Source organism: Hordeum vulgare, chromosome 4H (assembly GCF_904849725.1).
Source record: "Hordeum vulgare subsp. vulgare chromosome 4H, MorexV3_pseudomolecules_assembly, whole genome shotgun sequence".
In the NCBI taxonomy this organism is placed as follows: domain Eukaryota; kingdom Viridiplantae; phylum Streptophyta; class Magnoliopsida; order Poales; family Poaceae; genus Hordeum; species Hordeum vulgare.
In genome coordinates, this window is record NC_058521.1 from 114,266,850 (window position 1) to 114,279,881 (window position 13,032).

The window sequence follows — 13,032 nt, forward strand, 5'->3', positions numbered from 1 at the left end:
TCCCGGAACCGTCCGCCGCCTTCTTCTTCGCGGATGTTTTTCCTTTCTTCGCCCCCGCCGCATTGGGGAGCTTCGACGGTGCGGCGGCGGCACGGGACGGCGCTGGCGCGACGTCACCCGTCGGTGTGGTCATCCGCGGCGGCAAGAAGAGGCTGCGTGCGAGGCTGACGGCCGGCGGAGCTCCGGCGCTGGCGGCGCCAACGCTCGGCCCGCTAGGGTTTTCGGCGGCGGCGGCGGCGGGGGGGGGGGGGGGGGGGCTCGCGGCTGTACAGCGGGGTGAGCGGGGTGCCGGTCTGCGCGTCCATGGTGGCAGGGGCGCTAGCGCCGGCGCGCGCGGTGCGAAGGAGGAAGAAAGAGAGAGAGTTCGCGCGCGCTCGAGTCTGCCGCGCGCGGAAGTGAGCGCTTCAAATTACCAGCGCGAGATAAGGCTATGGACAGCGCGTCCAACTTGTTTTAGCGCGCGCGCGGTTTTTACGCGCCCGCTGAAGCATCCCGCTGCGTCGCGCGCGTTAAAAGGCATTTTTTTGGGCGCGGCGTTTGTTTTACGCTGGTGTTGGAGATGCTGTTAGACGTCCTTGTCACTCCTTTTCGCGTTTCCACGCTGCAAAATCCATTGTGTGTGTTTGCCAGCGACAAAGTTGCAAGGAGGACCGGCGAGTCTTTGCTTCCGTCATACGAGCCTTTATCCCCTTCCTTGCTTTTCTCCCCCGCGTTCCACCCAAGCACCAGCGGAAAATTCTCCTCTCCTCTCGTCGCCTTCGCCATCGTCGTCTCTCTTCCGCTCTACCTGCTTCAGCTGCCCTCACAGTCGTGTTCAGGCCCTTCTTGCTGCAACCCAAGGATCTCTCCCACTCCAATCCATCCAGTTCGTCGTTCCGGACTTACTTTTCCGCTTGATGGGACGCAGCCGGCAGTTGAAATTCCGCTGAAAAACCTGAGGATCTGCGAGATGGGTTCCGCTCTCCCCGGAATTCTCGACGCATCGTAGAACCCGCGGGGGTTCTTGGGCCACTGCCAGTTCCTGAAATGGAGGAAGAGTGCGCCCCGGCGCTGCGCGTGATCCGGGGCTCCATCGACGCGCTGGGGCGAGGGTTCGACGCCACCCACGACACCAGGCTGCTCTACTGCAAGGGGTCTCGCCTCGTCGACGTCGATGACGGCAAGCTGAGCTCCAGGGATCTGGTCATGCCCGACGGGCTGACTGTCCCCGGTGTACCCAAGGATGTTGACTGCTCCAGCGAGAGTGGGGTTGGTGTGCTGGAGACCGCTGGCCCCTGCGCCTTCCACGAGGTGCCCATGACTGACGCTCTTTATTGTGTTTGTCTCTGAATTTGGTCGTTTGTCTTTGTTAATTCCTTGCTAGATGCCTGATTAAGTGCGTGCTGTTTCTGAACTGTTCTTCCTAGTGCACCGTTAAGCATATGCTATACGTATGTAGGAACACAAGCTAGCGCCCCAATGAGTTAGTGAACACGTGCTTTGTCTTCGTTGTTTCCCGTCTTGTGCTCTTACTGCATAATCTGCATAATCTTATATTTGTTTCCTATCTTAGATTTTAGGTTTCGACCCATCATGAAATCTGCATAATCTTTCTTGCAGGCTGTTGCCACATACCAGTAGTTAAGTACTCCCTTCATTCACAAACATAAGATGTTCCAACTTTTTAATGAATTGGATGTATATAGACACGGTTTAGTGTATTTGTTCACTCATTTCAGTCCGTATTTAGTCCATATTGAAATATCCAAAACATCTTATATTTGTAAACGGAGGAAGTAATACTTTAGTACACATATTTCTTCTAGGCTGTGTAGTTTTTATTGCCTCATCGGCACTTGTTTGATTATAAATTTCTATTAATACTGGCACTAACAAATCGTTTTTTGGTCTGACATCAACTGCTCAGTTAATTACCATCTTCCTTCAAGTGGTCTTCAGTCTCACGTGTTCTGTTTTCCTTACCTGTTTCCGAGGGACTGTAGATGGCTGGGTATTTCAACAAAAAAACCCATCTTGCAGGAGATATACCTCTTGGAAGCTTTAATTCAGCCTATAGCTTTACTGGATCCAAGAAATTTGATGCCATGGCTACCAAAAGTCTCGGGATGGAGGGGAAGACAATTCCTTTATATAAGGTCCAACTTGTGCGACAGCCTTTGTCAGTGGTAGATGAAGTTAAGCATGCAGTGCCACACTCATGGGAACCGTCATCTCTCGCAAGGTAAACAAATACACGCAGGTTGCTCTAAAAAGTGGAAGGCCCTTAACAGTGTTTTTGATATAGCTCACCACTCATGCCCAATGGAAGGCGCTTAACAGTGTTGAGCTTTTAACAGGTTTATTCAGAATTATGGAACGCATGTCATAACATCCATTACCATTGGCGGGAAGGATTTGATTTACATCAAGCAGCATCCATCATCATTACTTTCTGTGGTGGAAATTAAAAATTATATACACGATCTTGGGCATCAGAGGTTTACTGAAAATGAAATCCATACAGGCTCAGGCCCTATAAGATCAATGAACAAGGTTTGGTTTTCTTTAGTTAGATTCATCCAGAATATAAGTTAAATCTTATTGTACTTCAGTTATGATTTTGGGCCAGGAAACAGAAACTCTTGGGTTCAACAGCCAAGGAGTACATCCACAACCTCCAAGTACACCATACATTGCTGCAAAAGAGGCAAGTACATGCCACCCTAATTAACATTTCCATGCTGCATCTTCTTTATGTTTTGATAATGCTGATTGTGAATGGTCTTTTTGTTGAAGTGTATATGTGGATTGCCTAGTCCTTTCCATCAGTTCGGACTTTTGGTTGGGTTGACTAGTGCATGAAGCGCAACACTTTTGTTAAGTCTCTCTCAACAAAGTACAAAGGGGTGCTTAACTGATATCAGAGTTTGAGCTAGCACTTATGCCCAACCTTTTCTGGTTATAGAGTGTCCTGTAGGAGTTTATTTTTTGTTTAATTGAGATCCTCCCAACCAGCCATTGCAATTATGAATATCCTTTCGATATTTGATAAATACAAATTGCCAGCAGTTCACTCTGTATCATGGTATCTGGATTTAGTACTAACGTGTCCCTTGCACACCACTATTGCACCATGTACCCAGTCATCATCAATATGCTGTTACAATTGTTTTGTAGCTACTTGACTGTAAAACATTACAGTTCACATGTAGATCTATTGTGGATACCCCTTCATATATTTTTGCTAGACGAACTTCCAGAAAGCAGATGCTTTATTTTCTAGGCTAAATTGGCTCCTGGACCCTGTGCTTGGTAAGCATTTTCTGATATGCACTGCATGATTGAATCCGTTGGCGCGCTCTGCAATTTCATGGCCATTTTCTAGAACAAACTATGCCTGCAAATCTCTGCCTAGTATTTCCTAGTACATCAGTGAACAGACCAATTGATCTTGCCAGTCATCTCTTTCCATGTATCATTGTTTTATCACTTAAGTAATGTTGTGCAGCAAACTGAAACTCTTGAGCCTTCCAACGAATTATCCTGCAGGATGTCACTGTGATTTTCAGAAGGAGAGGAGGAGATGATTTAGTTCAAAGTCACTCGGAGTGGGCAACAACTGTTTACTCAGCACCTGATGTTATACATATGACCCTTTTTCCTATAACAACTCTGTTGGAAGCAGCCATCCCTGGAAAAGACCATCTCATCCGTGCAATCAACCTTTATCTAGAATGTAAACATTGTTTCATATATATTTATGTTTTGAGTGAGTATCTTCACAAATTGTTGTTGCTGTACTGCTTGCATGCACGAACTTTCTGTAGAAATTGTATGGGGATAAGAGAAATCTCTGTTCAAGAATAATAGAATATATATAACAAAAGATGGTCCATCGATTGCATATTTGTATATCTGGACCAATCCGCCATTCTATTGACCCAAAAATATGCTATTATAATGAAGGTATAGAATGTTTCAAATTCAGTAGCGTTGGTGTTATATTTATTTAAATTGAATTCTTCTCTAGAAATAATGATATTTTGATGCGATCATTAACCATTTCTTTTCTTAGATAAACCTCCGATTGAGGAGCTGCGTTACTTCCTAGAGTTCCAGCTTCCCAGAGTTTGGGCGCCAATTCGTGATGAGCACTCTCGCCATCAAAGGAAAGAGCCCGTGTGCCCATCCTTGCAGTTCAGCTTGATGGGGAAAAAGCTGTACATCAGCCAAGAACAGGTACAAGGATATCACGGTGATGTCTATTGACTTCATCAGAAGCTTATTGATGCATGCATGCCATTGTTATCTTTGATGTAACCATAGTCAATTAAACATAAAATTAACAAGTGAGGAAACACAAATATGCTATTACGATAAACTTTGTCCTTTGTGCCAATATTTCTTTAGTATTGACCTCACTTTTTCTATAATAACTTTACTTGGTAGTCATACCTTCTGATACAACTGTATGTTTGGAAATTTATCACTCAGAAACATACAGTGCCTTGTTGCCTGAATTCCAGGGGCTAATGTAACTAACCTCTATGCAACTCTGCTGTAATTACAGAAGATGGTTAATGTACACATAAAAGTAAATGCTTTCTCTCTCTCTCTCCATGCGAGGCAAGGAGATTGTAGTGTTTGAGAGACAATGCCATTTTACAATTTTAATTTGTGCCTAGAGGACAACCAAATGATACAAGAGGAACTGGAATTGCCAAAGTTACTTTATCAATTTGTTGAGCAGCTCGGATCCTTGCATCCTCTGTCCAGTGCTCTTTGCATTAATTTGTTGCAGGACCTAAAAGGTGTTATGTTTTATGACCGATCTAGAATTTTGCTGACCAAGTTTACGTACATGCCCCAAAGTTGTGGTCTTGAGTCATGCTATCTCCATTAAATATGAAACATTAAGTCAACAAACCACCAACTAAAAACTGGCACACGTCTCTGGACCATTGTAATACCTGCACAACTTCTCCCACAGTGCCCCTTTAGGCATCGGTCACATATCAATATCATGTCATATCTTTTCAGGTGTCAGTGGGTCGCAAGCCAATAACTGGCCTAAGGTTATGCTTGGAAGGTGCTAAGCAGAATAGGCTATGTATCCAACTGCAGCATCTAGCATCTCTTCCAAAGATCCTCAAGCCTTACTGGGATGCACACATCACCATCGGTGCGGCGAAATGGCAGGGGCCAGAGGAGCAGGACAGCCGCTGGTTCGAGCCTGTCAAGTGGAATAGCTTCTCCCACATCAGCACAGCTCCAGTGGAGCACCACGAGGTGCTCATCGGGGACGCCTCCGGCGTGTACGTTGTCACCGGGGCACAGCTCGGGGTGTGGGACTTCGGTTTGAAGAACGTCCTGTACATGAAGCTTCTCTACTCGAGGGTCCCCGGTTGCACCACCCGGAGATCGCTGTGGGATCATAGCCCTTCCGCCGCCAGCAACGGTCCAACAGCTGGTCCTTCTAACAACACATATCTGGACCCGGGGGGCTCTGGCGCTGGCTCGAGCGACGCAGGGAAATTCGTAAAGATCGTGGACAGGTCGGAGCTGTGCAAAGGCCCCGACGACATGCCGGGGCACTGGCTGGTGACCGGCGGGAAGCTTGGCGTTGAAAAGGGTAGGATTGTTCTGAGAGTGAAGTATTCCTTGCTGAATTATTGACAGCAGTACCCGCGTCGTTGAAAACTTGGGAGTGCGGAATATGGTGTTGTAAGTGCTGTTGCAGTTGTGATTTTCACTTTTCTTGTTCTGGTAGTCAAGTGATAGATTAATCTGGTACGCGGTTGTTTGCAGCCGATCGCTGTTCCTATAGTTTTCACATGAGATTTTTCTCCATGCAACGGAACAATTTTGGTGGAGTTCTTCGCGGTGTTTGTACAGGGCTTCAGTCTTGTAAATGCATATTTGTCATTCAAGATCGGCGAAGTGATCACAGGCACGTTGCGATTGATCAGAACGTCGTCTCTCATCAAAAGAATAATCTGCTTCTCATTGAGCGTACGCAGCGTCAAGCTGTGATAGCAAAGGATCCCGCAATTCCACTTCCGTTGGGTCCAGCAAAAATCCTCGAATTTATCAAAGAATGGATGCATGATCTGAGCAAGCCGCTTTATGAACTAGAGATTCTGCATATGATTAAGTTCATATATTGCTGAAGAAAAAGAAAAGAACAGGCAGGCGATGAAATTGAAAAAGCTTATTCGCAAGATGAGTGCACCAGTGTGATGCTCACAAGGTGACTTTAGAAGCAATCCGCACCAAGGAGCATGGAATTGGCATCATGCAATGCAAGATCAACTGAATGCCAGGGTCGCTAACTGCAATGGAACTCGTAAGAGGCTGGATTCTAACATAATGAGGATCAGCAAAGACTACAATCGTAGAATGCAGAAACCAGCTACATGTCTCCCCTCACAGAAGAAAATTTCTTCCCCAGCGGAGAAATTTGCTCCTTTTACACCGAAGAAAGTGCCTTATCCATTCCCGGAAAAGATATGCCTTATCCATTGATGAAAATGACACTTCCTTCCGCTTCTGTGCCGAAGAAAATCAAGGCCGTTGAAGCGATGGCGAACAAAAGAAAGGCTTCCCTGTTAAGTGCATCTATTGTCTTCTTTGTGGTTTTGAATTATTTATGATAAAAATAGTTAAGTGATTAATGTGTTTGTGAGTATACACATGTTAAAGTCCCTAAAGATTTGATTTAATCTATGAATGTGACCCCTGGAAATGTGATGGAAATATCGAAGATTTCACTGCATCCATTTGAAGAATTAGCCCAAGAACTGGAACATGAAAACTTAGTCTTTTTGTAGTTTTTTTTAATTCTTCATGTGAGTCATAGGGCAATCTCTAATGTTAAATGGGGTTCAGGTGATATGAAGATTGTATTTTGTGAGCGTGCACAATCCAAATCTATTTCATCAAATGAAGACTTTAAAAATCTCCTCAAGCATAATATCTTTTCCTTTAGTGCTCGGGATGATATTCTTCAGGACTTTATTCAAGGTCCTCGCTAAAGAGTTAGGAAGCCAATAGTTTGGTTCTTCTACGTGAGGAATTTGAGATTTTAAAATTTTAACCATTTCGTCACATGCGATAGCTGGTTGGCAGGCCCGTATTGTCCAATGACCATGTCTATCCTCGGGTTACGATCTTGGCTACAAATAGCCATCCCTCCACCATTAGTTGGTTGGCCGTTCCTTGTCAAATTTAGGAAAGTGTTATCTGAGCAACTCATCCTCTCGAATAAATTATGTGTATCCTAAGTGGAGAAAAACCTAGTGCCTAATAGACATAGTGACTGAGGCATCACTTAAGAATATGTTCGAGTGAACCAAAAACTTATTACTTCAAAGATTTTGATCTTCCAAACGATTAGGCGCCAGTTCAGAGCATCCAACAAATATAAGGATACAACCCCCACATATTTGGCAATAATAAGGATACAACCACTTGGGTTCTTAACTAGTTGACTAGCAAGACATTTTTTAAAGGGAGGCAAAAGTTTTGCTTCATCTACTAATTAAAAAGAAAAGATTGTCACACTAATTAACAGAAAATAACCCTAAAGCCATCACAAACCGTTGAGCGAGACACACATGATGCCCCCACACACCTCAACACAAAGCAGGGGCGGAGCTAGGATTGGGCCAGGCCCCAGGCCCCATGTCGCTACAGTACATGTACATTGGTACAATGCACATTCTGCTACAGTACCTGAACAAACTAGTCTCCACGTCCCGGGCCCAGCCTCCCCCCCTCCCCCCCCCCCCCCCCCCCCCCCCCGGTCCTGGGTCCTGGATCCGCCACTGACACGAAGGAGGTGTTTGTTTTGGTCACTGGTAATGTAAACGTAAATGGGAGCTGATTACACAAGGTAACGACACTGGAATGGACAAACATCATTTTGTTTGGTTGTATAGTGTAAAGGAAACGATTACCTTACCAGTGTTTGGTTTGGCACACAGTAACAACAAGCATTTTTCCCATTTTTTTCACGTACAAAACATAACACAGGCTTTCACACACAATTTGCAAGTGCTTCACCAGCACAATTTCAAATTCATCAAACAAGTATTTTTTTACATTCATCCAATGCAAAGACATCTTTGAACAAGAATTTGGCTCAACTTTAACGACATTACACATTTTTAAAATGCATATTAGGCCATGGATACAAACCAAAAATTCAACGACACACTTTGAAATAAACTGCATAACTACTTCATAAAATTGTTTTCATAGGATAAATAGAAAGGCCAAGTTCACGATCTTGAAAGCAGCTTTTCCGTCGATTTCATCTTCTAAGGCACACCACTGAACACATTTTCTAATCAACCTTGCTTATTTTTTTATTTGCCAATAAGCAAGAGTTAAAATGAGAATAAAGAAATACACAAGAGACAACCAGTAAAATTAATAAGAAAAATATACCAGCAATATGCGGTGCACATAGATAGCTCACATTTCACAATAAAATGAACTAAAAAGAACAATGAACCTGGCAGCATCAAGCAAGCATATTTCTCTCATTTATTGTGTAACTCAATAAGAACAAGTCTCTGCTCATCCTTGCTTCGCTTGTAGGAAAGTAGTATAACTAACTGAAGATAAGAACAAGTCTCTGCTCCTCCTCGAGAAGAAAGAAGAGGCAATGCTGACCTGGTCACTCGGCCACACATTTTTACAAATTTACCACTTGCTTTTACAAATTAGTTATGATCCAGTTCCAAGTCCAACCTACCTACTGGTGCTGTAAAAACAAACAAGATTCCTGGAGCAACTTTATTACAATTGTAGCTGGATGGTGTATAAATAATTGAAACGGCACCAACTTTAAGCCAAACGCCACATGAATCATGACCAGCATCATTATCCACACCCTCAATCATCTATCTATCTATCTACAGACTTGAACATTTCTCCGTTTCCAGAACGGAGAATGGAACTGATAACAGTAGCTTTTGCAGTGGAATCTGCCGCACAAAGCAGGCATATGTTTATGGTTCAAATTTAAGCCAAACGCCACATGAATCATGACCAGCATCATTATCCACACCCTCAATCATCTACCTATCTATCTACAGACTTGAACATTTCTCCGTTTCCAGAACGGAGAAAGAAACTGATAACAGTAGCTTTTGCAGTGGAATCTGTCGCACAAAGCAGGCATATGTTTATGGTTTAGAAAGGCGTTAATAATTCGCGCCGGCACTTTTGAGGCGGCAAAAACCGTGATCACCCGTCCACTGGTGAATTTTCAGTGGCACATCTGATGAGCCAAAACTTGGCACTAAGGAAAAGTAGGCAAGTAGAACAGTAGTAAAATGAGGTGGGTTTTATACACACCAGTCATGTCACACCAATAGTGGAGAAGGGCCTTCTTTCCCATCAACCTTGCTTCTTTCTTTCATCTGCCAATGAGCAGCCAACAAGCACGAGTTAGATATAAGGAACACAAGATAGCACATATTATCAAAGCTGATGATGTAAACTGGAGAGTTTAGAAAAAGGGATACCCGAGAGCATTTTGAGGACGAAGTCCCTCCTAAGGATTTCTCGAAGCACAAGCATCATGTTCATGTGTTCTGGAGTTTTAGAAAATATAGTTGCAGCGTCAACAATCTCGCTCCCAGTGAATGCAAGCCTAGATAATGCACTAATTGCCTTTTCTCTTGATTTCTGTTGAGGGTCCTCTTGGGTTGTTTCTCGTTCCATTGCTGCTGAAAATGTTGTTGCCATTGTACCAACATGTTGTGTCACACTGTTTAGCTGGTTGTTGACATCTTGAAGCATGGCTGCAAAAGGATCGCTTGGTCCCGTCGCCCTCTTTGGCCTTGGCTCCTTCTTTTGCCTCTTAGAACTAGTTGTATCAATAGAGCAAGTGTCAATGGACCGTCTTGCTGTCCCTGTTGAGATCATATCCTCTTCCTCATTTTCTTCTTCCTCCATAGCAATTTCCTTCTCCAAGTTTCCGACTGCCTCTCCAAAGCCTTCAGCATTTTCCCCTGTTGCGATGTCCTTGCCATAGATAGCAGCCAATTGCTCAAAGTATGGAAATGATACACCATACAATCTCTTAGCCTCATTGTGATTCTACATGATTTTTACAAAAGAAGAAAGTTGGTTTTAGCATGGACAATAAGAAAAAAGTTACACTACAACAATAGGTAACCAAGGTGCAATTGCAAACAAATTCAGCACAATGCATTAGTGAGAAATTCAGTTTTAGTGGTTGAAGTGATCTACCTTACAATGTTCTTCATATTGTGCCTTCTCGCATTGAATCATCTTCCTATTTCCATCCCATGTAAAACCACTTTTCGATATCATTACTTCAAGACCACCAAATTTCTTCCTGAAGTGCCTCACTCTTGATTCAATGTGTGGAACTCCGGTGATACCACGACCTGGACACTTCTCAGCAAGATGTTTTTCCAATATTGCCAAGTACCCACCTTTGAATGCACCATCGGCTTTCCACCTCAGATCCAAAGACAACTCATACAAGGCTTTAATTAGCTCATCGTCCTCATCGGAAGTCCAATTCCTTTTGTTCCTGCCTCTTCCACGCAACGTGGTTGAGCTATCCACGCGATCCATACCTACACAAGAAAGAATGGCTACAAATGAGATGGCAAATATATATGAAAGAAATCAAATGCAAATGTGATGCAATCATAGCTTATTTATTAAAACTAAAAGAAACATAGAGAAATAAAATGAACAAACACAAATAGTTTATACCTCATTGCGCCCTAGCAGCCCTATGTCTATTATACATGCTCTGAGCAAGACCATTCCGAAAATTTGTCCACTCATTCGAAGCAGATATAGAAGTGATGAATTCTGGTTGGTCTACTTCTCCGTCCATGTCTTCTAGTGTTTCTTGCATTAATTGCTCGTCGATATCAACTGGGTCGATAGGCATATTTTGCAATATAAGATTATGCAAGAGCGCGCATGCCATGATGATTCGACATTGGGTCTTCATAGGAAAAAATGAAGGGGACCTCAAAATTGCCCAACGACCCTTGAGCCTTCGAAAGGCCCTTTCTATGATATTTCGGGCTCTAGCATGGCGCATGTTGAAATACTCCTCCGCACTACGAGGTGGGTTTTGTGGTGTCCAACCACCCAAGTGGTATCTTTGACCTCGGTATGGAGCTAGAAATCCTCTTGCGTTTTTGTAGCGAGCATCGACAAGGTAATATTGGTCTTCGGGGACACGTAACCCATTTGGCCTTGAGATGGCATCCCTAAGAACACGGCCATCGTGTGCAGAAACCTCCCAACCAGGTAATATGTAGATGAACTGCATGTCAGGTGCACATACACCTAACACATTTGTATCTATATCACCCAACCTTGATCTATATCTTCCTTTCAGATTAGCTGGGATAGTTACGTCTATGTATGTGCCGTCTAACGCTCCAAGGCAATTCTACAATATAAACAACAATGTGAAAATATTAGCATCTTTTACCACTATTGAGATCATCCGGTGAATAATATTTTTTTCTTAGTAGTTATTTACCTTGAAATACTTCCATTTATCATCCGTGCAATCCTCGGGTATAGGTTCAGGTTTCTTAAGTAGCAGATGGTGCAGCTTCAGGACAGCTAGAAGACAAGCATTGAAGTTTCTACTAAACGGCTCCGAGCTTCGATAGAAGAATTTTCCTGCTGTCCTATTTTTAAGATGGTGTGATAATACATACAAGAACGATGCCACTATCTCCTCTAAAGATGTGTTCCTCGTACCCTTTAGACCACTAACATCTCTCACCATCTCACATAATATATGAAATGTTCTCCTATCCATACGAAGTTGACTTATACACATAGCATCGCTCTCACCAATTAGCCGGTACAAGTTCTCTCCTCTTAACTCTCTAATTTTAATTCTCCTTTCTATTTGCCAACATTTTCTCTTATAAGCCAATGCAAACATGAACCACACATAATAATATACAAGCATGATGGAAGTGGTCACATTCAAAAATGTTGCATTTCTCCTTCCACGTCTCGCACTCAAGGGAAGACGAGCCATAACTGAAAAGTAGAATACGATATATAAGCATAAGGAAAATATACCTAATTAAGGTGCAATTAGTCATGCAATGGTGCACTAGTTCCAAATAAACTTGTACATTATAAGCCTAAATAAGTCATAGATTTGATGGGCAATTGACATACTAACAGGTCAAGCAATGTTCCATGACCCAAAGCAGAAATAATAATCCACCATGTTAAATTAATTAAGAATATTGTTGGCCAATTATGTACACAAACGAAGAAATGCAAAAACAAACCAGAAAGAGATTTGAGGAGGATTGCTAGAACCTCCGTTTAGTACTAAAGGATTGTACTAGTACATGTTTATCATCAGTTCTGGATTTTGGAAAAACAGCATAACTTATGCACTATAACTCAATAACAACTAACCATGTAAACAACATGTCAGCACTTTAATGGATCTCTGAACACAACCTCACAATTACACATCTCTGATTCTCTGAACATGCGCACGGTGACTCATAGAATTCAGAAAAGCAGGCCAACATTAACGATCATCCAACGATCAAGGCGCCAGGGATCAGCTTCTACTAGATCGCTCATCCAAGGACAGTTACATCGCTGAATACTGATCTACAGAGTCTCATTACACTCGTTGCGCTACAATGGGATAGTTTTGTGCTGATTGATCTGATGTGCTTCTACACAAATTGTGACATAGTAAAAGGTCTACCAAATCTACAGGAAGCAATGAGAGAGCTGCAAGTATATGCTACACATCGCCCATCACAAATAACTAATGGATCAAGAACAGATAAAGAACATATATTTTTCTTACTTCCAGATCAAGAACAGGGATCGGTAACCTAACCTCCAGATCCACGACACGAGGTTGATGGAGGAGGGATAGATCAATTGGAAATCCGGAGACGGGCCTTGGTGCTCCTCGTCGCTAGCTTCAACCGTCCATCTTCATCGGCGGCGCGGCGGCGGCGGCTGGCGTTCCGGCGAGTGATG

The 13,032-nt window shown here is 43.2% G+C and overlaps 1 protein-coding gene across 1 annotated transcript; it reads left to right on the forward strand.

Annotated features, from left to right (window-relative positions):
• The first annotated feature begins 624 nt into the window (after nucleotides 1–624).
• Nucleotides 625–5,852, forward strand: LOC123448066 (MACPF domain-containing protein CAD1-like). Its single transcript, XM_045124835.1, has 7 exons — nucleotides 625–1,290; nucleotides 1,983–2,221; nucleotides 2,337–2,532; nucleotides 2,609–2,686; nucleotides 3,529–3,715; nucleotides 4,055–4,218; nucleotides 5,020–5,852. Exons 1-7 carry the CDS (start codon nucleotides 1,027–1,029, stop codon nucleotides 5,653–5,655), a joined length of 1,764 nt encoding a protein of 587 aa, XP_044980770.1. The 5' UTR covers nucleotides 625–1,026; the 3' UTR covers nucleotides 5,656–5,852.
• The last annotated feature ends 7,180 nt before the right edge of the window (nucleotides 5,853–13,032 follow it).

Excerpts from the sequence above, each read along its gene's own strand:
- LOC123448066 (XM_045124835.1), top strand. The coding sequence starts at position 1,027 with ATGGAGGAAGAGTGCGCCCCGGCGCTGCGCGTGATCCGGGGCTCCATC. Across the intron at positions 2,533-2,608 it reads CTATAAGATCAATGAACAAG|GAAACAGAAACTCTTGGGTT; the intron begins GTTTGGTTTTCT and ends ATTTTGGGCCAG. Across the intron at positions 4,219-5,019 it reads TGTACATCAGCCAAGAACAG|GTGTCAGTGGGTCGCAAGCC; the intron begins GTACAAGGATAT and ends ATATCTTTTCAG.